Raw genomic sequence first — 27825 nt, 5'->3', positions numbered from 1 at the left:
AGTGGGAGATCCTGTCTTGAAAAGAAAAAAAATGTTTTAATTGTTTCAATGACTTCTATCCATACAGCACTGTAAGTTAAAAACTCCATATTGAGAACCAGAATCTGCAACATGGGCCTTACCTTGACCTGCAGCATGGTTGCTGTGTGATAGATCACGTTCAGGTGGAGGAAGCTGATCTTTGCAGAGAGAGAATCAGAGGCGGCAGCAGCAGCTGACTCAGGGGCCATCGGGAGGGAAAGGTCTGCAGTGATGCTGGTGTTCAGGTACTGAATGTCACTAGCAACATAATTAGGGATGGTGTCATAGTAACAGGTGGGCACTCCAGGAGTAGATGTGTCCTGGAATAACAGGAGAAAGTCTTGCTCAGCCTCTGATACAACACTAAGGCTCTCATTACTGAAGAAGTTGGTTAACACAGACTAAGTCTCTGATACCATGTCCATGGTTATGGGTTGAATTGTGTCCCCTAAAAAAGATGTTAAGTCCTAACCCCTGATACCTGTAAATGTGACTATTTGGAAGTAGGGTTTCTGCAATTAACAAATTAAGATGAGGTCATTGGGATAGGCCTTGATCCGGTATTACTGGTATCCTTATTAATAAGGAAAATTTGGACACAGAGATAGACATGTACACATGTGACTATGAAGACAGAGAGTGGGGTGATGCATCTACAAGCAAAGAAATACCCTCAAGGTCCTCAGAAGGAACCAGCTCCACTGACACCATGATCCCACTTCTAGACTCCAGAATTTTGAAGGAATAAAATTCCTGTCATTCTATGCCACTCAGTTTGTGGTACTCTGTTATGGTAACCCTAGCAAATGAACACAGCCATTTTTTAAACACACACACTGACCTTCTATAATGAGTGAACCGTGACAGAGCACCAGGAAGTTTGATCTGGAGACAGGAGCCTCCAGGCAGGGTTCTACTCCCAGTGTCCTTATTGCCTCCCATGTAATCTAGAGGAAATCACTTGTGCTTCCTAGTTTCCATTTTCTCTATTGTTCAAATAGAGAGGAACAGCCTGACCTTACCCTTCCTGCTTGTGTTCTCCAACAGACAAAACAAGATTGGTTAAAATAGACAATGCATAATGCACACCCAATGTACATTATTATGTTTAAAATTGGATTTTTCATGATATGGTTGGAGTGGCAATGAGAATGGCAATAAGTTTCTTCTGATTTGGGATATCTGAGGAAAATACTGATGACCTATCATGTAGAGTTGGCAAAAGGCGTGTTGCACAGGGTCCTGGTTTTCTTCAAGCCACAGACATTTGAAAAGTGTTTTCTAGGTGCCTAATTACTTCCTAATCAATGAGGTAATCTGTTTCTGGTCATTTACCTCCCAAAGACACCCCCGCTGCCTACAACTCTCCTCAGAGGCTGTTGGATCATCAGGATAGCAGTTGAACTTCTCCAGGTCACTGACAGGAAGATTCCACCTAATAGAGAATTCTTGTCCCAGTATCAGTCCTTGGAGATCAGTGATGGTTACCACCTGGGGAAAGAGACAGTCACAGTGACAAAGGAAGGGAGGGAAAGCCACCCAGAAAGAGTTCTTGGCTGGAAGTCTGGAAGTCAGGACACGGGCATCTATTCCTTCCTCCAAAACCATTTTGCCATGAGATATTCAGAACTTGGCTGATTCCTGGGTTTTCTCACTTCATGGAGTCATTGTGGAAGTGTTGGATGGGAAGAGTTTTCATCATGCTAATGAGTGCAGATCACAGGCAGGACTGTCATGGTTAGGCTTACTGTCCTCTGGGTGTGATGCTTACCAATTTAATAAAAGTAGTAATAACAACAATAGCTAAAGTTTATGGAGCATTCATACAAGCCAAGCACTGATAACCACTTTATAAGCATGATCTCCATTAATCCTAGACAGCAGTTCCATGCTGTGAATGTTATGACTATCTCCATTTTACAGAACAGAAAACTAAGATACAGAGACACCTAATACCCTAAGAGCTGAGATTGGAGCCCCATTCTGCCTAACTCTAGAAATCAAACTCTTATCCTATGCTATATGTCTTGTCAACCTGGAAGGGGGTTGATCTAAGAAATAACGAATTTCCCAGAACTTGAAATATTCAACTAACAGTGTAAAGGAATCATTCAGTAAGAGCAAAACTGGATTTCTCCTTGTGTTACTCCACTCACATTTTATTAATGGTATGAAAATAGCCTAAAACGGTAAAGACAAATATCAACTGTTTCTCAAAGAGATTCTCCCTTCAATGAGAGGACCAATGTGTAAATGCCCATTGCACAATCTATTTATTCACTGTGTCACAGCTGGGATCAGAGTGTCTCATTTTAACTGCGCCCAGAGAAGAACTTTCTTCTCTCAGGGTTCCGACTCCCGCTATTTTCTTCAGAGCCCTGATACAAACAAAGCAGAGAGGTCTTTCTTTAGCATGCACACGTTTCTCCTGCATCCTTTCTGTGATGTGTTGGACCTCCCAGCAAGTCAGTTGTGTCTGACTGCCCACAGTTAAAAGAGCAAAGTAGGGCTGGCTGTCAGAGCCAAGGCCTCTGGAAAGGGCCCTGCAGAATGGAAGGATCTCTTACCTTTGTGGAAGCATTGTAGACAACGCTTGGACTGGAGGTGGCAACATTATTCAGTAGGACGATAAAATTAGCTGGCTGTTTGTCCATTCCCAAGATTGTGATATCTGTAAACATGAGGTTGTCAGTGTCCATATAATTATTATTTATAATCTTTGCTTGTAGATGGTTCTGGGAGGGGGAAAAAAAAGTCAGATTAGAAACCAGGTACTTCAGACCCTTATTATCCCTAAATACCAGTCAATGTCTCAATTTCTGTGATCCAAGCTGTTTCCTTTTCTCTGCAGTTTCAAATGTTGCTAGGTCATCATCCCTAGGGAACTCGTTCACTCAGACTCTTATCAATCTTAAATTTTTAAGTAATATTTCATCTTTGCTTTTGTTCACTGGTTCTTTACTGATTCTATTAATCAGAAAATATGTCCCTGACACTGTAGAATTTTCAAGCAGACAAGATAGGTACTCACACAGTAAACAAAAAGATAAGAGCCTCATTGGCACACAAAGATAAAGACATACACATATACACCAAAAGGGCCCAAGTAATTTTCTTCCTTTTATTTTACTAATAATGATGATAAGAGCTAAGAATAATTTGAGTGTGTATTATGTGACAGGCACTGTGCTAAGCATTTGACATGTATTACTTCATTCAGTTTTCACAGCAGGCTATGAGGTTGAAGCTATAATTACCCTTGTTTTTCAGATGAGGAGACTGAAACACAGAAAATTAAATAACTTATTTAGGGAACAAAGGTGACACAGTTGAGCTATGACAAAGAAGAAGGTAGAAATTAAGACTGAAGAAAAAAGTAGCAGTTTGATAATTTAAAAAATTAGAAGTCGCATACATATATGCCCAAATGATTTTTTACAAAGACAGATTTTTTCAACAAAGGTGCTGGGGCAACTGGACATACACAGGTCAAAGGTTGAACCCCAACCTAAATCTTACATATTATATAAAAATTAACTCAAAATAGATCACGACTTAAATGTAAAAGGTAAGACTATATTTTTTTTAAATGGGAGATAATATTTAGAATCTAGGACTTGGCGAAGAGATCTTAAACTTGACATCAAAAAGCACAATCTATAAGGAAAATAATGATAAATTAGATTCATCAAAATTAAAAATGTAAATATATAGATGGTAAATACACATATGAAAAGATATTAAACACCATTAGCCATCAGAGAAATACAAATTAAAAACACAATGAGCTATAACTACACACCAATCAGAAAAGCCTAAAAAAATAGTGACAACATCAGATGCTGGCCATGATGCAAAGAAATTAGATCACTCATATGTTGCTGGTGGAAGTGAAAATGGTACAGCCATTCTGGAAAACAGTTTGGAAGATTATTATAAAACTAAACATGCATTACCATAAGACCCAGCAACTGCACTCTTAACGCACTTATTAAAGAGAAATAAAAACTTATGGCCAGGCACGGTGGCTCACGCCTGTAATCCCAGCACTTTGGGAAGCTGAGGCGGGCGGATCATGAGGTCAGGAGTTCGAGACCAGCCTGACCAACATGGTGAAACCTCATCTGTACTAAAAATACAAAAATTAGCCGGGCATGGTGGTGCATGCCTGTAATCCCAGCTACTCAGGAGGCTGAGGTAGGAGAATCTCTTGAATGCAGGAGGCGGAGGTTGCAGTGGGCTATCGTGCCCTTGCACTCCAGCCTGGGCAACACAGTGAGACACCCTCTCAAAGCAAAACAAAACAAAAAAACAAACTTATGTTCACACCAAAACCTATGCATGAGTGTTAGTAGCAATTTTAATTTATTTGTAACAGCTCATGACTGGAGCCATCCCAGATACTCTTAATCAAGTGAGTGATTTTTAAAAGGTTCCATAACTTGGAACACCACTCAGCAATGAAAAGGAGCAAGCTGTTGTCACACACAACTTGGATGGGTTTTGAGGGAACTACGCTGAATGAAAAAGCCAATCCCAAAGGTTGCAAACTGTTTAGTTCTCTTTACAGAACACTGTTGAAAGGACAAAATTATAGAAATGGCGAACAGATGATTGGTTGCCAGGGGCTGAGGAGGGATGGGGGAAGAAGCAAGTGGACATGCTATTAAAGGGCAGCAGGAGAGATCTTTGTGCTAATGAAATGTTCTATATCTCGATAGCATCAATGCCGGCATTCTGGTTGTGAAATTGTGCTATAGGTTTATAAGATGTTACCATAGGAGAAACTGGGCAAAGGGGTATATGGGGGAACTCTGTGCTAGTTCTTACAATTGCATGGAGATCTTTAATTATCTCAAAATAAAAGAGTTACTTTAAGATATATATATTTTATACCTTATATATAAATTATATATATTCTATATCTTAAAGTAGATCCATTTTATATGTATAGGTACAGATACATATATACATATTTAAAAGAAAGGAGAAATAAGAAAGAGAGAGAGACTGCCTCAAAAGAAAGTTCTGCCCATATATGATCAGGCTTCTAAGAAAACCAAGTGAGAATTCCCTCATTTTCTGCTGGCCTTGCTGCTTTTTCTTCTCTCAGTTCCCTTGGGAAATAGATATGAGGCAAGCGCTGTTCTGTAACTTCCAGCCTTTAAAAGCTGCTACTTTATACCTGTGCAAAAGGCCAAGTTTTACGTGCTACAAAGGACAGCCATTATGGAAGAACCTTAAAAAGGTGCTATACCACTCACGAACCCACCCACACCTCATATACACTTGCAAACCTCAAAAAAGGCACATCTTGGAAGCCAGCCCCCATCACATAAAACTCAAAGGCAATGGTTTTTTTTCCAGGAAAAAAAAAGTTCTGCACAGAACTCATACTGGTTTTGTAGCAGCTTATAAGCCTGACACACATTAAACACTTTCATGTTCATTTGATTCCTTTTTGGAATCATGACAGTAAAACCCTGTCTCTGCTGCACATAACCATGTGTCTATATTAAACAAAAAACTCAAAGAGCCTTCCCAGCAAGGAACATATGCTGTGTGTTCCTCAAACGAAATACTTACAGAGGTAACAGAGAAATCATATAGAATATACTTCTTTTCAGTCACAGCATCTAAAAAAGAAAGAGGAGTACTGGTTACTATGGGAAGCCAATCAGCCAGGGAGTCCTGCTCTTCTCTTCATTTCATCTGGAATTCCTTTACCAACAATCTGGTTCTGCTCATCTGAGTTCTGTGCATTTTTTTCAAACTTCTGCAATATCTCCTGGACCATTTTCTCTAAATTCACATGTCAGTCTGCGGTACCATTTCGCTGGCATGTAAAACATTTTGATTTGCATTGTATTTATCTATGTGTGCATTGTATCTATCCTGCTGGATCATGAGTTCCTCAAGGCCTACACAATACATACTAATTCCATGTAGGACAGGATTTTTATATAATCACATAAGTTCATGTGAGGTGTTTACATGGAAACCTTACAGTGAAAAGACATACAATACAAATTAGATGTTTCTTCCACAAACCAAAGCAGTATTTTCCAAAGCTATTAAAAAAGTGTATTATCTGTTATTAATAATTCATATCCAAGGAAGAGAATAATTAAGCTAAATGCAGTAACGCCAGTTGCTTTGGTAGAGTCACTAACACATAATTTGTGCATTTGAAGTCTATTTTAATGCATGGTGCCTGGCTAATGGAATTTTCAGAATGGATTTTAACCCATTGATTCTAAGCTACAGATGTAAACGACAGGGCTAATAGGGTTAGTGCCATATTGGGCAGCCTGTGATGACTAATTTTCAGGGAGAACCACAGTGATCCACAGGGATGGTGCCTTGAGAAAGTCTACCTTTAGATACACCGTCATCCCAGTACAGCTCCCCCTTTGCTTCTCTCTTATAGTCCAAAGCGATGATGAGTCCCAGGGAGTTCCTCCGGCTGTAAAAGAGTACTTCCCAGTTTCAGAGAATGTAGATGAGATGGAGCTATGTGAAACCAGCCGCCTTCATCCCCCAGGGACAGATAATCCAAGAGTCTATACCAGAAACTGAGTAGATGTTGATATTGGGTGGACACGTGGGAGCTGGGTGTGGGCAGGCAGCAGGGGTTGATAGTGAGTGGACATAAAGGGAAGAGTGGGCAGAGGCAGTTCCTACAGGAAACTGTTTGGGTTGCAATACATAATACCGACAATTAGCCTTATTAGGTGTTCGCCATGTGCCAGGCACTCTTCTAAGTGTCCCACGCACATTATCATTTATATTAATTCATTTAACCCTCATAATAACTCTACAAAGTTAAACTATCATCATCTCCAGTTTACCAATAATAAGCAGAAGCACAGAGAAGTAAGTTACCCAAGGTAAACACATCTAGTATGTAGCCCAAACCAAGGCTTGAACCCAGGTTCTGTAGAATCTGAGCTCTTGACTCCCAAACGATGTTGGCTTCCACGTGATAACCTTTATCTCCTATTTAACTCAAATTCTCTCACACGGTAGGGAATATACCTAAGGACAATTTCTGGCCATAGGGAAATCCTCCTCAGTGATTACTTTGACTAGTCCTATAATCTGATTCAATCCCAAAGTGAAACACTCTGCAGATGTCCTTAGCATACTACCATCTACTAAATAGGGACTAAGATGCCAATTTTGGATCAACTTTGAAAGGAGTGGGGGAAGATTACTGATGGGTGACTTATCCCTTGGCTCATCCACAAAAATCCCTATTTGTCTTTCTCATAATGCCCTGCTCCATTAGAGCACCAGAATAGCCATACCTTAGAAGAGTAAGGAGCTTACCTGGCTTCTGTGGTTGTGTTTGGCTTCTGAGTGGGAAATATGTAGCCCCCTCGCAGATGAAGTCCTATCTTATCACCTGGGAGAAGCATATTCACCAACTGTTTCCTCCATGGGATGGCCACTCCCTAATCAGCAACAACAACAAAAGATAGATCAGGTAATAAGCTGTTTCAGCTAGGAGGAGCCTTAGGTATCATCTCGTTCAGTTGACATATTTTAAAGAAGAGACAAACAGAGACCCCCAAAGTGAAGTGACTTGCTGAAAGCATATGGGTACTAGAGGGCAGAGCTGACACTCCAATCCCCTTTATTTATTTACATTACATCAAGCTGTCATTCCACACCTGGGCTTCAATTGCTAGGCTACCACAGCCAAATGACAAAGCCCAGTCTTGATAGCTACACAATAGCCAGGTTGATATAATGAATTTCCATAAACCTACTCCAGTTATTCAAATTATTTCATTGTACATTTGGAAAGGCCTTCTGCTATGGTCTGAATGCTGGTGTACCCTCAAAATTTATATGTTGAAACTTAATACCCAGAGTAATAGTATTAAGGGGTGGAGACTTTTGTGAGGTGATTAAGTCATGAGGGAGGAGCAAGGAGGTGCCATCAGTGAAGCAGAGAGGGCCTTCACCAGACACAGAATCTGCCAGCACCTTGATCTTGGACTCGCCAGCCTCCAGAACCGTGAGCAATAAATTTGTGTTGTTTATAAATTACCCAGTGTAAGGTGTTTTGTTGCACCATCCTGAACCAACTAAGATGCCTTTCTCACAGAAAAAGGACCACAATCAACTAACTATAAATCTTGTACTATTATTCTATGGCAAGCTCCCAAGACTGCTGCTTTAGAATTGCCCTCTGCTAGAGGCAGGTCTCTGAGCCAACCAGGGCTGCCTTACTTACTGTCTCATAGTCATACCAGGTGGCATCAGGTATGTATGCTTTCACTTCGTCCACACCCTAGGTAAACAACAATAATGAGTAGCATTAGCATACCCCTCTCTACAGTTTACAGAACACCTCCAGGCATCATTACATGTGCCTATCTGAACAATCCTGAGAGGTGGTTGAGATCATCCCATTCTACCAAGGAAAACACAGACACATAAAGGTTGAGCAATTTACCCAAAGCAGAATGTAGCTAAAAATGATTTGTTTTGCTCAATGCTGCTGCACTTTCTAAGAGAAGCAGAGAAAGTCCATTCACTGAGTTAGTCACATAATTTGACAGTTGGGAGGACAGTGAGCCAGCCAGGCCCCAGGAAAGCCTCCCAGCAGGGCCACTGGTTGGTTAGCAGGACCTGTCATCAGATAGTGTGGCTATAACAACAGCTCAAAGGGCCTTTGACATGGCTACATTGGCAATATTTCATGTTTACAAGCAGATCAGCATAATCCTTCCTGATCCTTGTCCCACACTTTGCCACTCACCCCTGCTTCCAATCACACTTAATAGGATACACATGGTCCTTCATAGTTGGACTTCAGAGCATAGCCTTCCCTTTGCCCAGCACTCCTCTCTCCCTCCCTTCTCGTCTCCACAGGTATTCTCTCTTCGCAGCCCAGCCTAACCCAATCCAAGAGCACACCCACTCTGGACAAAGGAAACTATAGACAGATGTTCAGCACATACACCCCGAAGTATTTAAAGCCATTGTCAATGCTGCAGCCATATGCCTAAGGACTTAGGCTTTAATTTTAAGGCAATTTTACAACATGAAAATTGTTTTGTTTGGTGGGGCAATGGGACCAAGACTTACTAGAGCTCTCTCATTTATATTCATATTTTGATATAAATGCAGTCATAGATAGGAACCAACTTATCCAGCTATAGAACCATGAGGACAAGTGCAATACCCCCTTTCATTGTTTAGATGATAAGCATACTTCATATAAAACAGGTGTGATGAGGAGTCCAGGTCCCCATAAGAACTGCTCATGCACATCCCACGTGGCTGAGTCCTGGTAGAACCTAGTAAAGAGGTAGCACAGTGAAGGCAGGTGAAGTCTCTAATACAGGACAATGACACATTATGTAACAAGAAGATCCTAACTAACCTTGCTACCACAAACAAAGTCAAGTGAAACTACAATCAGAAAGGGAGTCTTTGAGAATCAGGAAACTCACTCATGTACAAGGGGCCTTGCTACCGTCTCTCCCCGGGTGTGAGCATGGTAGAAAAGGGTATAGAGATAGGGCAGCAAGGTGTAGCGGATGTTCAGATAATGTCTGGAGGATTTCAGCAGCAGGGAATCAACACCAAAGGCAGCGGGATCCTGGTCCTAGGAGAAAATGGAAGGAATGGCTGAATATTTCTTTCCATCATAGTTCAGAAGTTCTCTTACAATAAGTTTCCCAGATGAAACTAGCCACTTCCTCCAACTTGGAGAATATCAAAGCATTTCTAGAACTGAAAAGATACTAATCCTACTCCTTCATTTTATACATGAGAAAACAATATCAAGGATTATATGACTTTCCCAATGTAGAATTGCAAACAAGTGGCAGAGTTTAAATTTGGTGTCTATCGGCCAGGCGCAATGGCTCACGCCTGTAATCCTAGCACTTTGGGAGGCCGAGCCAGGCAGATCACGAGGTCAGGAGATGGAGACCATCCTGGCCAACATGGTGAAATCCTGTCTCTTCTAAAAATACAAAAATTAGCTGGGTGTGGTGGCACATGCCTGTAATTCCAGCTACTCGGGAGGCTGAGGCAGGAGAATCACTTGAACCAGGGAGTTGGAGGTTGCAGTGAGCTGAGATCGTGCCACTGCACTCCAAACTGGCAACAGAATGAGACTCTGTCTCAAAAAAAAAAAAAAAAAAAAAAATTGTTGTCTGTCTTCTGAGGCAGTTTGTAGCAGCCCCAGAGTGAAATGGAAGCCCCACAGGGGTTGCCATGGAGATAAAGTGGGACTTGCTCCCTCCAGGGTTGCTCCAATTTATTTTATATATTGAAGTTTCTCATAATATTTTATTTGGGAAATAATATAAGTTGTACTACTGCTAAAAAAAAAATCCATTGCCTTATAAGCCACATTGCCTGCCACCATGGTCTGTAATCCACCATTTCCTTTCCATGTGCTTGCATGAATTTTAATTTTAACATTTTATGTCCAGTTTTATCTGTAATGTTTCCACCATCAACACTTGTTTTATTTTCCCTATCCCAAAGATTAGTGACCTCTATTTGTTCTTTGACATACATTGTGCAAATAAATTATGAAGATGGTTTTTAGCAGATTTTATCCAAGAGAAAAAAAATAACCCTTTAGAAGAAAAATCCAATTTTCCTTGGACCCAGAGATGGAAATTTTCCATCAATGGTCGGCATTCATTTTGTTCATTTTTCATGTAATTTGGAAGATGTGAAAGACATACACGTCCTCTTTTGACTTGTCATCCTATACTGCGTTACTGAGACTGAGTTTTGGATAAAGTTACCTGAACTTTTTTTTCTTTTGCTCCCTAAGAGGCCCATTTCTCCCCCTCTAAATAGAATGACTCCATGAGACCACTCTATGCATCCAGTGTAGGGCTCATGAAAACTCTGAGGCCAAACATTAAAGAGAATAACACTCCGCAGCCTCCATCACCCTGGATGTCAACTGATAAAAGCCCAGAGCTGTGCTGCCCACTATGGTGGCCACGAACCACATGAAGTTATTGAACACTTGAACTGTGTTTATTGAGACTGAGGAAGTAAACTTTCCATTTTATTTGATGATAGCTACTTTAAATATAAATCTTAAAGCTGAATCAATATAAATTTTTTTTCCATTAAACCAACTTTATTGCTTTGGTAGAATTGCATTTTACTTCAACTGCATACAAAAAATCTTAGCATACAAATTGAGATATGCTACAAGTGTAAAATGCATACCAAATTTTGAAGACCTAGTAGAATGAAAAGGATATAAAATAGCTCGTTAATAATACTTTGTGTTAAACACAGGTTGAAATGATAATGCTATGTAATATACAGACACACACACACATATATAGATACACATTGAGCTATATAAAGTATTTTTAAAACAATGTCCCTGTTTCTTTGTACTTTGTTGTTTTTTTTGTTTTGTTTTGAGATGGAATTTTGCTCTCGTTGCCCAGGCTGAAGTGCAATGGCACGATCCCAGCACACCACAACCTCTGCCTCCCCAGTTCAAGAGATTCTCCTGCCTCAGCCTCCCAAGTAGCTGGGATTACAGGCATGCGCCACCACACCTGGCTAATTTTGTATTTTTAGTAGAGATAGAGTTTCTCCATGTTGGTCAGGCTGGTCTCAAACTCCGGACCTCAGGTGATCCTCCCACCTTGGCCTCCCAAAGTGCTGGGATTACAGGTGCGAGCCACCGTGCCCGGCCCCTTTGTACTTTTTAAATTTAAACTGACATATGTGGCTCTCCTTATAATTTTATTGAATAGAGCTAGTTTAGTCAAAAGAAAATATGTGCTTAAACCTAGCTTCCTGGGTTATCTGGGTGTTCTTAACCTATGTAAGTCTTCCAGGACACAGCTTCATGAAAAGCACCCACCCACTTGCTCCCAGCCACCTGCTTAGACATTTAGAAATAGTTCATCTCTCTCTAGATCACAAGTGGCCAGAAAAGCCCAGGGATAAAATACTTTGAAGGTTTGACTGTTGATCCTTCCTGGATTAAAGACAAAGTGAAGAGCTGGAACTAAAATGATCATTAGGAAGTTATTCTAATGAATCTATTAAGAGTTAAACCACTAAATTGGAAATATTTCAACTTAAGATTACTTTATTAAAAGAAAGGACATCTCACCCTACTTGCTTCTGCCATCATCATAAACACCTCCTTAGGGGGGACTTTGAACCCACTTCTATGTACTTGCCCATCAAAAATACTATTTTGGGTGGAAGAGCCTAAAGGTGGAATGAGTCATGAGAGATAGTTGGCAAGTCCTCCAAACTATTCATAGAAAGGTAGAATGTTGTAACAAGGTGAAAGAAATGTTGAGATCACTGGCCTAAGCCTCTTTAAATTCTTTCTCCTTGCTCCTCCATACCTATGAGGGATTTCCCTTGTATAAACTGAAATAAAATACCAACAAATTCCAATTGTCCTATCTTATATAAGATAGTACAGAAATGATGGCAGCACTACAGAAACTTTAACAAATCTTCTCACTTTGTTGGTGAGTTTCCAAGAATAAAATCTTTCAGTATATACATACCCCTTCCAATGCACCATCACCTTGATTGATACCCTGCTTTTTAAGGCTATGATACAAGACTTTTTTATCTTTCTGCTGCAGTTAGTGCCAACCTGTAGTACTATTTTCCTCAAATCCTCTTTAAGAGCCAGTAGATTAGCTAATCCAAAAAGTTTCCATCGCTTCTCTTGATGACCTTACCCTGAACCCAGGCCCATTGTGATTCCTTGGTAGTGGATAAAATGCTCCAAGCTGCATCCACCTTCTGCAGAGCTCCTCTGTGACATTGTTGTTATAACCACAGATGTTGGCACCTACCTGGAGAATTAGCACACATACAAGCACAGTGGTCAATGAGAGGTGAAAGCATGTAGTGAAGATTTATATGACAAGGGAAAGGAGAACCTCTTAGTCACATCATCCCATGCTTAAGGAGATCCCAGAGTCACAGGGCACATTCCCAGCCAAAGGAGAGAAACAAGATAGAATCCATCACGGACTTACTGATAGTGCAAACAATGGTCCTTGTGTTGAGGCTGTTCCTTAATATTCACTTCCCAATTTCATACTTTCTTATTTACTAATGCTCTCTTGATGGAATTTTCCTGTGATACTAATACAATTTTATTCATGCTGTCTCCTTCCTATCTTCAGATATTCCATAGATGACAACTCAGTGATAAAGTACTACCATTCTATCTTCAGAAGGCAGCTCACGTAACACATAAAACTTGATTTTTCCAATACATATCACCCTGGAACATGCTCCTTGGTTTTTCAGATAATCTCTAAGACTGCTAATTAAAAGAATGTCAACAGACAAAGGGTTAAAGTTCCCTGGTTGGAAATAAGGCTCACCATGGGGATGCCAAACAGGTTGAACTCAAGGATAGTGGGGATAGACCATCGGAGGTCATCCCACGTGGCCGCATTGTCCCCCAGCCAATGAGCAGCAAATTTGCCAGATCCAGCAAACGTAGAACGGGATAAGATGAAGCTCCTATTATTCATGAAGATGGTCTCCAGGGCTCTGGAAGGGAATACAGCCAGTGAAGTGTGAGGTGGGCTGTGAATGTCTAGGACTCACCTTACAATAAGAGCAGCAATGGACTTTCTAACCAAACTGAGAAAACAACATGAGGGTGTCATAAACCAGGTGTCATAAACTTAGTACTATTTAAGAGCTTCTTTCCCATTTCGGGGTAAGGTTTCAGATCTCATATAAGACAGTACAAACCTCTATATTCTAGCCCCCATAGCAATTTCTCTAGGCTTCCGTTCCCCGATTTTGTTTTCTCTATCTGGTTGGATCTGGTTGTGGTCTGGTCCTTTTGGTCGACAGTATATTGGAACCACGATTTGAGTTCTTTGTCCCATCTTTTTTCTAATGTCCTTTGGTTCCATGAATTTCTGCCATGCATAATCCTGTTCAGCACAGCACCTGCTCCGATGGGAGCTCTGCACCCTCTGCTGGACTAAGAGGAGAGTTCATGCACCAGCTGGTACACCTCTGAAACTTCAGAATTTATCCCTGGCTTCCTCTGAAACTTCAGACTTATTCTTAGCAATTCTCAATGTTAGCAAATTTTAATCTATGCAAAATAAGAGTCATTGAAATGAGTAAGTCTCAAAAGATTGCATCTGATACTTTCTATAAAGTTAAAAACAACTAACATAGAAAATATTATTTTCATTGTATTACAAATAAAATATTACATGTTACGTAAAATGATATAGAAATGAAAGCAGGCCAGGCACGGTGGCTCACGCCTGTAATCCCAGCACTTTGGGAGGCTGAGGCGGGTGGATCATGAGGTCAGGAGATCGAGACCAACCTGGCCAACATGGTGAAACCCCGTCTCTACTAAAAATACAGAAGTTAGCTGGACATGGTGGTGTGCGCCTGTAGCCCCAGCTACTCATACTCAGAAGGCTGAGGCAGTAGAATCGTTTGAACCCAAGAGGCAGAGGTTGCAGTGAGCCAAGATCATGCCACTGCACTCCAGCCTGGGTGACAGAGCAAGGCTCTGTCTCAGAAAAAAGAAAAAAGAGAGAAAAGAAATAAAAGCAAAGAAATTAAAAGCACAGAATTCAGAATGGTAATTACTTCAGGGGCACGGATGAACATACAGTGGGGTGACCTATGGTTGGATGTGGGCTGTTTGCCTAGTTTTATTCTGGACACCTTTTGAACAGGCATTTTATTGAAATGACTCTCCTCTTTTGTTTTTTCCCCCCTGTGGTAAAAAGCCCACATCTTCCATCAGAGTTATAAAATTGAACAATAATACAATTAGAGGACAGTAAGACCTGAGCCATGCCACAGTTGCTGCCAGCTCTTCGCAGGCAAGCTCTTCTTTCCTGCTTTCTAATACATGGTCTGAGACAAGTGTATCTTTTCCTGAAACCTCTCTCTGCAAGTCTTTATCACCAGGCACCCGGCAATTCCTCAAGACACTATCACAGTCACCAAGGCCTCCTCACTTCATTTTCCTAGGGATGTTTGGAGAGTCTATAAATACTGAATGGCTTATAATGGCAAAAGGGAGAAAATTTTGAAACGGAAAACTGCTTTAAGAAAGTAAAGTGCTTCATTCTGACAATTTACTGTCAAAAATAGGGGTAGGTTGGAGGAGAGGACTCACTCAACTCCTATCCCCACTTCTACTTTAATGTAGACTGGCCGACACTTTGCTTTTATTACCACTGGCTGCAGGTTTATTATACTCTGCAGTAATCAATCATGAAAGAAACACATTCAGCTTACACAGAGTGAAACCAAAACAGGGTTGAAGATATCTGCGGTTCCAGTTTATTTAGAGGCAGGCTGTTTCTGTGGCAAAACAGATTAGATAATTGCTGGTTTTTTTTTTTTTTTTTTTAAACATCTTAAAGGAACAGCCTTACTCAGAGGCTTTGTCTTTTCTATCTTTTAGTTTTCTCTTTTCTATCCCCCAGGTCTGGCCAATTTATAATCAGGTTGTGATCACTGAAAGACTCTAGTCTCCTTCGGCTTTCAGCCTAGAGGTGGGGATAATTTTATTCCTGGTTGGCCCACTGTCCCCAGACTATACTTCCATTTAAGGTTGAGCCAAATATTTATCAGACCAATTACTTTAGTTCTTCTGATGTCCAGATCCCATTGAATGAAAATGTTATCCATTTTTTGATCCACTCTACCTCAAGCCCAAAGACCAAGTTCCACTTATCTCTACTGTCCTCTGGGAGCGTAGGCCATTATGCCTGGCCAGAGAAATTAGAAAGACACCTACTATTTGCTCAATCACAATTACCTTTTAACTATTAACCATAACTATTAGAATATATTAACCAACCCATTCTTGATTTTATAGCACTTTTACCACATGCAGTCACGGGCAAAAAAGTAATTTGAAACTTTCTTCCCCTCCTCCAACCCTTTCTTACTCTTTCTTACCCTGACTACTCACTCTGTTTCCCACTTCTCATTCTTAGATAGAAGCATCTAAGAATAAAACTGTATCAGAACAGGAGATTATGGGAATACCAATCCGTGTCTCATTTCAGAGATGAGGAAATTGAGTCTTATTTATCCAGTTTATTTCTCAGGAAAAATAGAATGAGAGAGAAAAGACAAAGAGAAGATAATGAATCAGAAATATATGTCGTTCTTCCTAGAGGTTTTTTTTTTTTTTTTAACCAAAATACAAACTTTTACATTTTCTGGACAAGAACTCTCATCTGGATAATCTAACATAATGCAAAGTCATGAGGACAAAATAGTGCTGGAAAATAACACCGACCCAGTCTCTGCCTCGAAGTCATCAGGTCCCCTAGGTGCTGGGTCCTGCCCTTCCTCTCTCTCTCAGGCCAGGCATTCATCCAACAAAGTGTCTTCAGTACACACTCTATTGATAAGGCTAAGGATATGGGCTGACTTTGCCCTCAAAAAGCTTACAGTCCAGCAGAGAGAAAATTAGCATCTAAAATTTGATACCATGTTTTTTGCATACTAAGCATATTGGAATGTGAACAAATGTGGCACAGAAAATGGGAAATAATCTTTTCCTAGAACTGTCAGGAAAGTTTCCAGCATTGAGATTGGAGGTGAGGTTGTATAAATAAGTATATTTTGCAAAATGGACAGGGTAAGGAAGGCCATCTCATGCATGGCAAATAGCACATGAAAGGCATGGAAGAATGAATAGCACTTGGATTTGGGAACAAGAAGAAGATGCAAAGGTGAGAGAAAAATTGTAAGAAAGGGTTAGATTATAAAGTACCTTATAGGTTATGCTAAGAATTTCACTGTATAAAAAATAGCAAGGCACAAATAATTTTACACTGGGGAGAGAAATGAGCAAACCGTGCTTTAGAAAGGTCACTTTGTCAGGAATGTACAGCAGTGCTTTCTAGATTTTAACATACGTTCAATACACCCAGGGATCTTGATAAAATGCAGGTTTTGATTACTAAGTGCAGGGTTGAGGTCCAAGATGCTAATGTTTTCTGGTGATGCTGATGCAGCTGTTCCTTGGACTATGCTTCAAGTAGAAAGGGTAGAGGGTAGGTTACTGGGAGATAAGGGTAAAGTCAGGGAGATTAGTTCTGGGCCTAGTGTAATGATTTGTGTGAGGGATGATGATAACCTAATTAAGAAGTATTAAGGGGGGAAAATGGAGGTGGTTACAGAAATGTTTCAAAAGTAACATCAAAAGGATCAAGGACTGATTGTATGTGAGGGCACAAAAGGCATAAAGGATGGCTTCATGCTTCTCACTTGGGAGTCTGGGATATAGGGATGCTGTTGCTACCAACCAAGATACAGAATTTAAGAGTTTCAGCCAGGCGTGGTGGCTCATGCCTGCAATTCCAGCACTTTGGGAAGCCGAGGTGGGCGGATCACCAGAGGTCGGGAGTTTGAGACTAGCCTGACCAACATGGAGAAACCCCGTCTCTACTAAAAATACAAAATTAGCTGGGCGTGGTGGCGCATGCCTGTAATCCCAGCTACTCAGGAGCCTGAGGCAGGAAAATCGCTTGAACCCGGGAGGCGGAGGTTTCATTGAGCTGAGATCGCGCCATTGCACTCCAGCCTGGGCAACAAGAGCGAAACTCTGTCTCAAAAAAAAAAAAAAAAAAAAAAAAGAATTTAACAGCTTCAAAAATGATCAGCTACAGTGGGAAGATTAGGTGAAAACAGGTAACAGAGCAAGGTGAATGGTATTTGAGGTACTACAAAACATCCAAGTAAGGCCGGGCGCGGTGGCTCACGCCTGTAATCCCAGCACTTTGGAAGGCTGAGGCGGGTGAATCATGAGGTCAGGAGATGGAGACCATCCTGGCTAACGCTGTGAAACCCTGTCTCTACTAAAAAATACAAAAAATTAGCCGGGCGTGGTGGCAGCTGCCTGTAGTCCCAGCTACTCGGGAGGCTGAGGCAGGAGAATGGCGTGAACCCGGGAGGCGGAGCTTGCAGTGAGCCGAGATCGCGCCACTGCACTCCAGCCTGGGTGACAGAGCGAGACTCCGTCTCAAAAAAACACAAAACATCCAAGTAGACAACGTCAGAAGATTGTTTTGTATATTTGTGTCTAAAAATTAGGGAAACATCTCAGGTATAATTATAGATTTTAAAATCATTAGAATTAATTACAGTGAAAACCATGAAAAGGAATAAATTACTTATAAATTACCTATGTGTTGGCATAGACTGTAAAGAGAAGAGGCCAGAGGGTGGATTCCTAAGAATCATCAACAGTGAAAGAGCTGATGGAAAAGATCCAGGCACACAGATGAGAGGGAACAGCTGGAAAGAGAGCAGAGGCACCAGGCAGAGCAGTATCTTTTTTTATTTTTTTTTGAGACAGAGTTTCACTCTTGTTGCCCAGGCTGGAGTGCAATAGCGTGATCTCGGCTCACTGCAACCTCCATCTCCCAGGTTCAAGCGATCCTCCTGCCTCAGCCTCCAAAATAGCTGGGATTACAGGCGCGCCTGCCACCACACCCGACTAATTTTTCTATTTTTAGTAAAGACGAGGTTTCACTATGATGGCCAGGCTGGTCTCAAACTCCTGAACTCAGGTGATCTGCCCATCTCAGCCTCCCAAAGTGCCTGGATTACAGACGTAAGCCACCGCACCCAGCCAGCAGAGCAGTATCTTAAGGACTGAAGGAGCTAAGTTTAAAGGAGTGGTTATGGCCTTGAGTACCAAGGAGAAAGAGAAGTCAAGTAAGAAAAGGACTGAGACAGGCCCCATAAACCCATCAAAGTCTCCCTGTCTTCTAGAGCACAACAGTGCTCTAGAAACACCAAAACGGGGAAAGAAGCCGAGAAAGACAAAGATGCTCTTTCCTAAGCCACTGGAGGATCCACAGCAGCTCTTTAGTTTCCGCATCTGTGCTGCAAATTCAAATTAAAACCTTAAGCCTGGCCCCAAATTTTCTTGCTCTCTTAGGTATAATGATTGTATTGTACCATCTTCCACAGAAGAAACTACACAGTGAGAAGAGGAGTTATTTCTCAATTTACTGAGTCATAAGTAAACAATCTACATGACAAGATATAAAGGATGTTATGGTTTGCAGAACACATTTGTCTCCTTGGTAGACTTTCATAATGGGTGGTGGTGGCAACAGCAGTAATGGTGGTGGTGATAGTCATGGTGGCGATGGAGATAGTGATGATGGTGATGGTGGTGGTAGGGAAGGTGGTGGTGACAACAGCAGTAATGGTGGTGGTGATAGTCATGGTGGCGATGGGGATAGTGATGATGGTGATGGTGGTGGTAGGGAAGGTGGTGGTGACAACAGCAGTAATGGTGGTGGTGATAGTCATGGTGGCGATGGGGATAGTGATGATGGTGATGGTGGTGGTAGGGAAGGTGGTGGTGACAACAGCAGTAATGGTGGTGGTGATAGTCATGGTGGCGATGGGGATAGTGATGATGGTGATGGTGGTGGTAGGGATGGTGGTGGTGGTGATGGTAGTGGTGGTGGTGATGGTAGTGGTAGCGGTTATGATGGTGATGGTGAATGGTGGTCATGGTGGGTGGTGGTGATGGTGATAGTGATTGTGGTGGTGGGGGGGATGGTGGTGATAACTGTGGTGGTGGTGATGGTGATAGTAGTGGTAGTGATGGTGGTGGTGATGGCAATAATGGTGGTAGTAATGGTGTGGTTATGACAATGGTGATGGTGTTAGGTAATGATGGTGGTGGTGATGGTGATAGTTGTGTGTGCACGTGTGTGTGTGTGTGTGTCTTAGGGCAGAAGGGAGAATTATGAGGTAGACAAGCAGGACATTGGGAAGGAAATAGAAGGATATGGTGTAGCATTTCCAGATAAATAAAGGAAATACAGGTAAATTCAAATTCCAAATAAACAACAAGTAATTTTTAGTATGAGAATGTCCCACACAAATTTAATTTGGTGTCCTGTATTTTTATTTGCTAAAATCAAGCAATCCTAGTGCATTCAGTAAAAGGATCCAAGCAAGAGCTGACTTCTAGCTGAGGACTCTAAATGCCTTACATAGTATTGCCTGCTAGTATCCTTGAAATAAGCTCCTTAGCCATAAGCCAAAGATAATCCTGTACAGAAACCAGGGTGTATATGAGAGGAACTCTTAAATACTCTGTAAGAACAGAGTTTTTCTATTTCTATAAATGCAAAAAATATTTGAACAATATATTACATATAGAGCAGAAGAAAAACCCTCCACCTCCACCTCCCACCTCCGCATATCTGGAATTAGGGTGAAAACCAAGTCCTTACAAGTTTGTGGTTCTTGCCATGGAGTGGCCATACAAGCTGTGGATGTCATAATGAAGGCCCCCATGAAACTCCGTGTCCATGCAGAGAGTTCTTGCAAAAAGTAAGTGATCCAGAACTCCTGGAGGGAAATACTCATTAGTGAGGCACTTCCTCATTAACCATCTTTAACAAATTAGCGGCGGCCCAACTATTTTCTTCCTGATTACTGTACCTTCCCCACCAATCTCCACCTGACCAAATCCGTTCCAGATTTTAAATTCTATCCTAAATGCTATTTCCTGCCTGGGGCTAACATTGAGACCTCCAAGGAGATGGATTATTAAAATTAATCTGCATTCCCTTGAGCTCACAAAGAATCCTGGTGAGGGGAGGCAACTGAGAAACATGCTCAGAGCAAACGCAGTGGATCTGAGCCCAAGTATAAAGCATATAGTGTTTATCTACATATATTTAATCAAGAGAAATTGAGTGTACAATGTATAGGTATGAAGGCAGAGAAAGGGAACTTTTTCTTTTTTATAATACAGTCACACTTAAAAGAAAAATAGAGGCTGGGCACAGTGGCTCATGCCTGTAATCCCAGCACTTTGGGAGGCCGAGGCAGGTGGATCACCTGAGATCAAGAGCTCAAGAAAAGCCTGACCAATATGGTGAAACCCCGTCTTTACTAAAATTACAAAAATTAGCCAGGCATGGTGGTGTGCGCCTACAGTCCCAGCTACTTGGGAGGCTGAGCCAGGAGAATCACTTGAGCCCGGGAGGCAGAGGTGGCAGTGAGCCGAGATCGCGCCACTGCACTCCAGACTGGGCGACAGAGGGAGACTACATCTCAAAAAAAATAATAATAATAAGATGTGACATTTGGACATTTGGGTAGTTTGACAGTTTGATGTGTAAGTACTCAAATCCTACCTCTGAGAATTATTCTTTGCATTTTCCCTTCCTCAAGCCTGAAATGGCCAGTCTTCTCTGCCACTTCCTCTCCTTGTGAACTCTTCACTGGGGCCGTATCTACCTTCCTTCACAAAGTCTTGCCCATACCTAGGACCTGAGTGTGAGGCACAATTCTAGAAAGTGGTGGGACCAGGAAAGACTGAGGTTGAGTTTTTCCTACGCAGTATAACAGAATCAAGGTTTGGAGTTGGAAATTAAGTTGAAATGTAAAATGGGAAGAAAATTCTATTTCTTGCACAGCTTGGTGTGTGGCATGAGATTCACAACCACTTCAGCGCTCTTTCTCATGCTAATTAATGTGCACTGTGCAATCCTGGAAAGGGGAGGGGCTGCCTGGCTATGAGCAAAAGTGGCCGGTCATATGTGAGTAGACTAAATGCTGGGGGTAAGGAGTGGGGTGCCCACCACAAGCAAGCAGAAAGTGATAGGATTGAGGTTTTCCGTAGGGAAAAAAAAAATCAAAAACAAAATTTAGTTTTGGCCAAAAAGAGGATTGAGAAATTAAGAAAAAAAAAAAAAAACATGATAAACTAATCCAGAGTGGAAAAAAAATGGGGGAATCCAGACAGAGCAGAGAAGAACAAAGAGTAAGTCGAAAAAGCAAACAGTAGATGTTACAAGAGGTCAAGACTTCCTCCAAAAAGTTATTTACTCCTTAAGTGACCAAAAGGAGTTAAAGAAACAGCTGTACCTTGGTCTCAGGGGTATAAGTAAAGTGGGCAAATCAGAATACACTGACTGTTCAGATGCCCAACATGCCAGTGTTCTCTTTCTGGAAATATAAGAACATTATACCTTCCCTTGAGGTTAAGCTGAGGCTACATGACCAGATTCTAGCAAAGAAATGTGGGCCAATTGGGTACACCTCCCTTCTAGGCCTGCCCATAAAATCTTCTCCACCCTCTCTCTCCCTCACCCAGGAAGCCAGAAACAAAGGTCTCTGAGGAGATGGGAGAACCAGACATAGAGATCCGAGTCACCACTTGGATTCAAGTCACCCATCCCTCACCAGAGTATGATGTGAGCAAAAAGTAAACGATTATTGTGTTAATCCACTGAGATATTGGGGTTTATTTGTTGCCAGAGCATAGTGTATTCTATACTGCCACTGCCACCCGCCACCTCCACACATATTCTTTCAAAATCAGAAACTGGAAAATTGACCTTGACTAGAAATGGGACCTATAAATGGGACCTTGAAGGCACCACTGATGCTTTAAACTGTTGTAAATGGTCAGAGAGAGAGGGAGGAAGGGAGGGAAAAAAGAAAAAGGAAAAAGGGAAGAAGGAAGGAAGGGAGGGTAAGGAGGAAAGAAGGAAGTAAAGAATAAAGAAAACAGTTAAGAAGATTACAGGTTTACTTCAGTTTAAGGTAGTCTGTATCCTGAAGTGTCCTGAAATTCTCATAGATTTTAAAATTGACACCTGGGGGATTTGGGGGAAATGAACAGGATGAAAGCATTTTGAACTCTAGACTGGAAGGGCAGCCAGGGGAGGTAGGCAGGCTCAGACTTTGTCACATGCTTGCCCTGGAGTTATGACAGCAAAAGGGTAATCAGAGACCCAACACTGCTGCAGAGACTTCGGCAGAGGAGTGCTCAGGATGTTTAGGAGACCCCTTGGACTAGGAAGTGAAACTGCTCCCGACCACACTGAGTATTGCTGAGGGTGTTTTAAACATGGCTTATTCCTACATCATAGCAAACAGGTGAAAACTTACTAGGAAGAAAAGGAGGAAAGTTCAAGTTGTTGGATTCACACTGGTTATTAGAAGCTTGGAGTAAGCTAGATACTTCATTCATTTCCTTCAAAGACACAAAACACACAAAGTGTAAAATGCGATTGAGCTACATTTAGCTGTTGAGAAATGCTTACTGAACTAGGAGCCAAGATATCTGGGTCCCTTATCAACTGCCTTTTGGATTTTAAATAATCTCCCTAATTTTTCTTACCCTCTGTTTCATCTTTTATAAAATTGAGTCATTGGATTAGGTTATATATTTTTAAGGTATGTTCCACTTCTAAATGATAGTGGGCACATTTTTACTTTTTATAAATTGATTTCAATCAGCTAATTCAGAAATACCATTTCAAAGGTTGATCCTTGCCCTACAAATTGTAAATATTTATTGTTATTGTTAAGAACCTAAGATAAACTAACATTTCTATTGTTAACTGTCCCTATCCTTTATTCCTCTGAGTGAGGAACAATAAGAGAATATAATTAAGATCAAATCTATTTTCTTACATGAATTAAAAATAAGTGATGTCTAATCTTGGCAACAAACAAATTTTCTTTATCATTGCACATCTTATTCATCAGAGTGCTTCCAAAAATGGCTGCTCCAATGCCTTGCACATTGGCACTCAGAGAACATTTGTTGAAGAAATTCCTATTGTTCTTCCATAAAAATACGAGAACCTCATTAAATTATTCTCTAATGATTAATTTAAATTCTTATGAATCGATGCTACAAATAGTAGCAATTATAATACTGTTTTAATAAAACAGTATTTTTAAGCTGACAACCAGTTAATGGAGAAAGCAAAAACTTTATCAAAATGAAATAACCAGTTGATGAAAGATGCAGGATAAGAACCTAAGGCTCTTAGGAGCCTCATTCACTGGATATAGACTCAGCCTTAAGTAAAATAATTTTGAATACTACTACGTAAAGCAAACTATTTTTTTATTGACATTTATTTGACATCAAGGTCAAAACTCATCTGAAAATTTGGCGTTATCTGTTTCCAAAGGAAATTTGAGTCAGGAATAATAACTTACAATCCACACTCCATCAAACTGCAGGTGATCATGAAATTTAGCGACCTGATCTGTCCACCACTCAGTGCATACTGGATTGGTATAATCGGGAAAGACTGTCGGTCCTGGATATCCCTAGGACACAGAGGAAGGCAGTGGCAATCAGCTTGGTTGAAGGTTTTTCATTTTGACCGACAGTGATTTCTTCTACTAGGAGCCTCATTTTGCTGTCATTTTAGAAATAAAATGTGTGACTACCCCAACAAAAACTAAACAATAAAATGCATACAAGGAACAAGAGGAAAAAACAATAGAAGGAAAAGCAACAGAGTAGATCAATGAAAAGCCACCATAAGTCCTTTTCTGTGCAAAAGAAAATTTAAAAAGTACAACTGCATTATGTCCGGCCAGTTGGGAGACAAATTGTTTAAAATACTAGAAAGTCTATATATTATTTTTCAAGAGAATGAACTTTTTTCAAGTGTTGTTAATTAAAGGTCACATAAAGTCTACTTTGAATAAGTATGATTATAAATAATGTGTTGATATTTTTGGCATATAAGCAATATTTTATAAATGGTTGAATGAAGTTTGCGCTTCTTACTCAGGTCATTTTTTAAATTCTACCTCCCTTTTCTGTCTATGCCTATCAAACAATAGCTTTAAAGATTTTCCACAACAAAGATATAACCATAGCCAAATTTTTGAAAATTCTTAATTAAAACGATACCAGTTTTTGTGAAAAATTTTTGCTCATTTTCCCTATAAATTTATAGATTGTAATTTAGGAACAACTTTACACTCCGGGAACATAATGAATACATATTTTGAAATGTGGATACTTCTCAAAACTCAAGATGGGAGCTTGAAATACCCACAGTAAATGGATTGAGCTCCTGGCTCTTTGTTTTAGGTGATGGGCATCAACTAACAATTAGATGTAACTCTGCACCCCAGGAAACAGGTGGTGTCACAAAACATTCACCTACAGCAACATTCAACCTAGAGCAGGCCAGCAAATTTTATTCAGCTAAGTGCATTTAAAACAAACGACTGGACCGGCATGGTGGCTCACGCCTGTAATCCCAACACTTTGGGAGGCTGAGGCAGGTGGATCACGAGGTCAGGAGTTCGAGACCAGTCTGGCCAAGAGAGTGAAATTCCGTCTCTACTAAAAATACAAAAATCAGCCAGGCACGGTGGCAGGCACCTGTAATTCCAGCTACCTGGGAGGCTACGGCAGGAGAATCGCTTGAACCTGGGAGGCAGAGGTTGCAGTGAGCTGAGATCGTGCCACTGCACTCTAGCCTGGGCAACAGAGCAAGACTCCATCTCAAAAAAAACAAAAAACAAAAAAAAAACCACACACCATTATGCACCTCCGCTACTGCTATCTCTGCCAACATCTTAGATTAAGTGATTCATGCCATTTATTGGTCAATGAAGTCAACTATCTAATTCATTCTTTGTAATTATATGCAAATTCTTAATTATATATCACTCAAATATGAGTACTATTGAAATGACTCATAAGTGTGGATAAAATTTTAGGTGAGCAAAATAATTTTTATTTGACTATGGACTCTAAATGCAGTATATAAACATGGGCTTATCTAATATTTTAGAAACTAGCTTCTAACGAAACAGTAAAAGCAAAGACTTGGTGTGCAGAAGGAAGAAAACTTTCCTACTGCTTCATGAAAAGTTAGAATCAATGAAAAAAAAAGTAAATAGAATTAAGCATCGAAAGAGTCAATGAAAGGAATTAAGTGGGCAGAGTTTGGTAAGGGATCATCCACAATCCTGAAAAGACAGTTTCGCAAAATAAACTACTCAGGAGCAACAAGATCTGCAGTCACGTGAACTCTCTAGATGAAGCAACAATTTGAGTAAATCTTACAGAATCCAATCATCTAGGGCTGACCCTACATATAATTGAAATTGCCTATGTGATTTGATTTAAAGTACTCTCAGAAATTTAATTATCCTGAATATAGGCCCCAGCTCAGCCTATTCCACTGCCTGAGTCTGCTACCTCAGAATCAAAACTATGCTCTATCTATAAGTCTTGTGTAAATTTAAAATATAGGTTAGGCATGGTGGCTCACACCTGTAATCCCAGCAGTTTGGGAGGCTGAGGCAGGCAAATCACCTGAGGTCAGGAGTTCGAGATCAACCTGGCCAATACGGAGAAACCCCGTCTCTACTAAAAATACAAAAATTAGTCAGGCATGGTGGTGTGTGCCTGTAATCCCAGCTACTCGGGAGGCTGAGGTAGGAGAATCACTTGAACCCAGGAGTCAGAGGTTGCAGTGAGTCAAGATCATGCCATTACACTCAGCCAGGGTGACAAAAGTGAAACTCCATCTCAAAAAAATAAAAATTAAAACTTAAAAAAATATATATATATTAGCTGAGATCAGTTCCACATTAATCTATGAGCATCTTGCTATATTTTTGTAGTTGAATTTATTGTCTTGGGAAAGAGAAATTTGGAGGTGGGAGGGCTTTAGGTAACTGATTTTTCTTCTAGTTATATATTGCTTCTCAATTATCTATGGTATTAGAGGATCAAGGCTAGCTTTTTAAATTCTTCAGGTTTTTAATCATTCTATTATTATATCTACTGGTTTAAAATAGTAATAAAAGAAACCTCTAAAGCCATGAAAACAGTAACAATATTGTAACTTGCCTTTCACTCATCTTCGTACCAAAAGTACAACTCCCCAAAACAATCATAATTTACTTTGATTTTCTTAAGAAATTACCTCCCCAACAGCAAAGCCATTGTTCCCCAAGATCCACACTCTCTTTAGGCTTCCATTATTATAGGGCTCGTAGTTAGAGTTTTTGGAGATGCCAGGATTCTAATAAAGAAATACGATATAAATATTATTTTCATAAATTTTTTGCACTACAAAAGAAAAAATAAGGTAACAAGTGTTTGAACATACCATAATAATAAGATATTTCTGTCCATTGTCATGTAACTCCTTGACAAAATCTGGGAGACCAGAGTAAGCGACTTCGTCAACAGTGAAATCCTTCTTTCCATCCATGTAGTCTATGTCAGAGTACTGGACATCCTGAAAGAGAGCTCTGGTCAATCAGAACCTAGGAAACAGCACTGTGCTGATGGAAAGTATTACAGCTCTGGTTTCTGACCATTGAAAATGAAACCATATTTTCTAATGATCCTGGAATTTCCAGGGCTTGGCTACTTCTTAGGAGAAAATAAGCTATCTTTGAAAGACATGATTGCTGTTTGGTTGCTGTTTTACCTCCTTGTCCTGACAGGTGCATGTCATAAGGTATTGGGAGGGACTTGAGAGCAGGAATTGCATCTTGTTCATCTCTTTAACTTGAGAGCTTGGATGCTTGACATAAAACAGACGCTCTTTAAATGATTGTTTGAATGAATCATATTATTAATGTTATAACCATGTACTAACTTAACCCAAGCATCAAGCCAGAATATATCATATGAGGAGAAAATGATCTTTTGCCCTACGAAAGTGCTAGAGTAATGATTAACACAGATCAATGACAAAAAGATAAAGCCTTACTCAACTAAACTCTCATGCACACATTTTTCCTTGTGTTTGCATATCAGCCTAGGGAGCAGGTGTTATTCTTAGTGAGCAAATTGAAATGTGGGGGAGTTCAGTGACATTTCCCAAAATACATGCACTGGGAGGTAGGGGGGCTGATGAGGGCTTTGGGGACAGGCTCTTTGGCTTCAGATGCTCTTTTTTTCCCCAATCTGCCACCTTCCTCAAAGACAAACGAAGTGTTCTTCTAAGT

At 40.6% G+C, this 27825-nt stretch overlaps 1 protein-coding gene across 1 annotated transcript in view; it reads right to left on the bottom strand.

Annotated features, from left to right (window-relative positions):
• The window catches only part of MGAM2 (maltase-glucoamylase 2 (putative)), a 109517-nt gene that overhangs the window by 58281 nt on the left and 23411 nt on the right, over positions 1–27825 (bottom strand). The window contains exons 10-25 of the mRNA XM_016945510.4: positions 26976–27107; positions 26790–26888; positions 24043–24156; positions 22978–23062; positions 20304–20421; positions 13407–13578; positions 12750–12866; positions 9492–9646; positions 9251–9335; positions 8267–8323; positions 7354–7478; positions 6399–6487; positions 5608–5657; positions 2589–2756; positions 1357–1512; positions 123–341 (exon numbers count right to left, since the gene is read on the bottom strand). Of these exons, the coding sequence (XP_016800999.4) occupies positions 123–341; positions 1357–1512; positions 2589–2756; positions 5608–5657; positions 6399–6487; positions 7354–7478; positions 8267–8323; positions 9251–9335; positions 9492–9646; positions 12750–12866; positions 13407–13578; positions 20304–20421; positions 22978–23062; positions 24043–24156; positions 26790–26888; positions 26976–27107 (1941 nt within the window). The remainder of the gene's footprint in view (positions 1–122; positions 342–1356; positions 1513–2588; positions 2757–5607; positions 5658–6398; positions 6488–7353; positions 7479–8266; positions 8324–9250; positions 9336–9491; positions 9647–12749; positions 12867–13406; positions 13579–20303; positions 20422–22977; positions 23063–24042; positions 24157–26789; positions 26889–26975; positions 27108–27825) is intronic.

This window comes from Pan troglodytes, chromosome 6, assembly GCF_028858775.2.
Source record: "Pan troglodytes isolate AG18354 chromosome 6, NHGRI_mPanTro3-v2.0_pri, whole genome shotgun sequence".
NCBI lineage: Eukaryota > Metazoa > Chordata > Mammalia > Primates > Hominidae > Pan > Pan troglodytes.
This window is presented reverse-complemented; position numbering and strand designations above follow the sequence as displayed.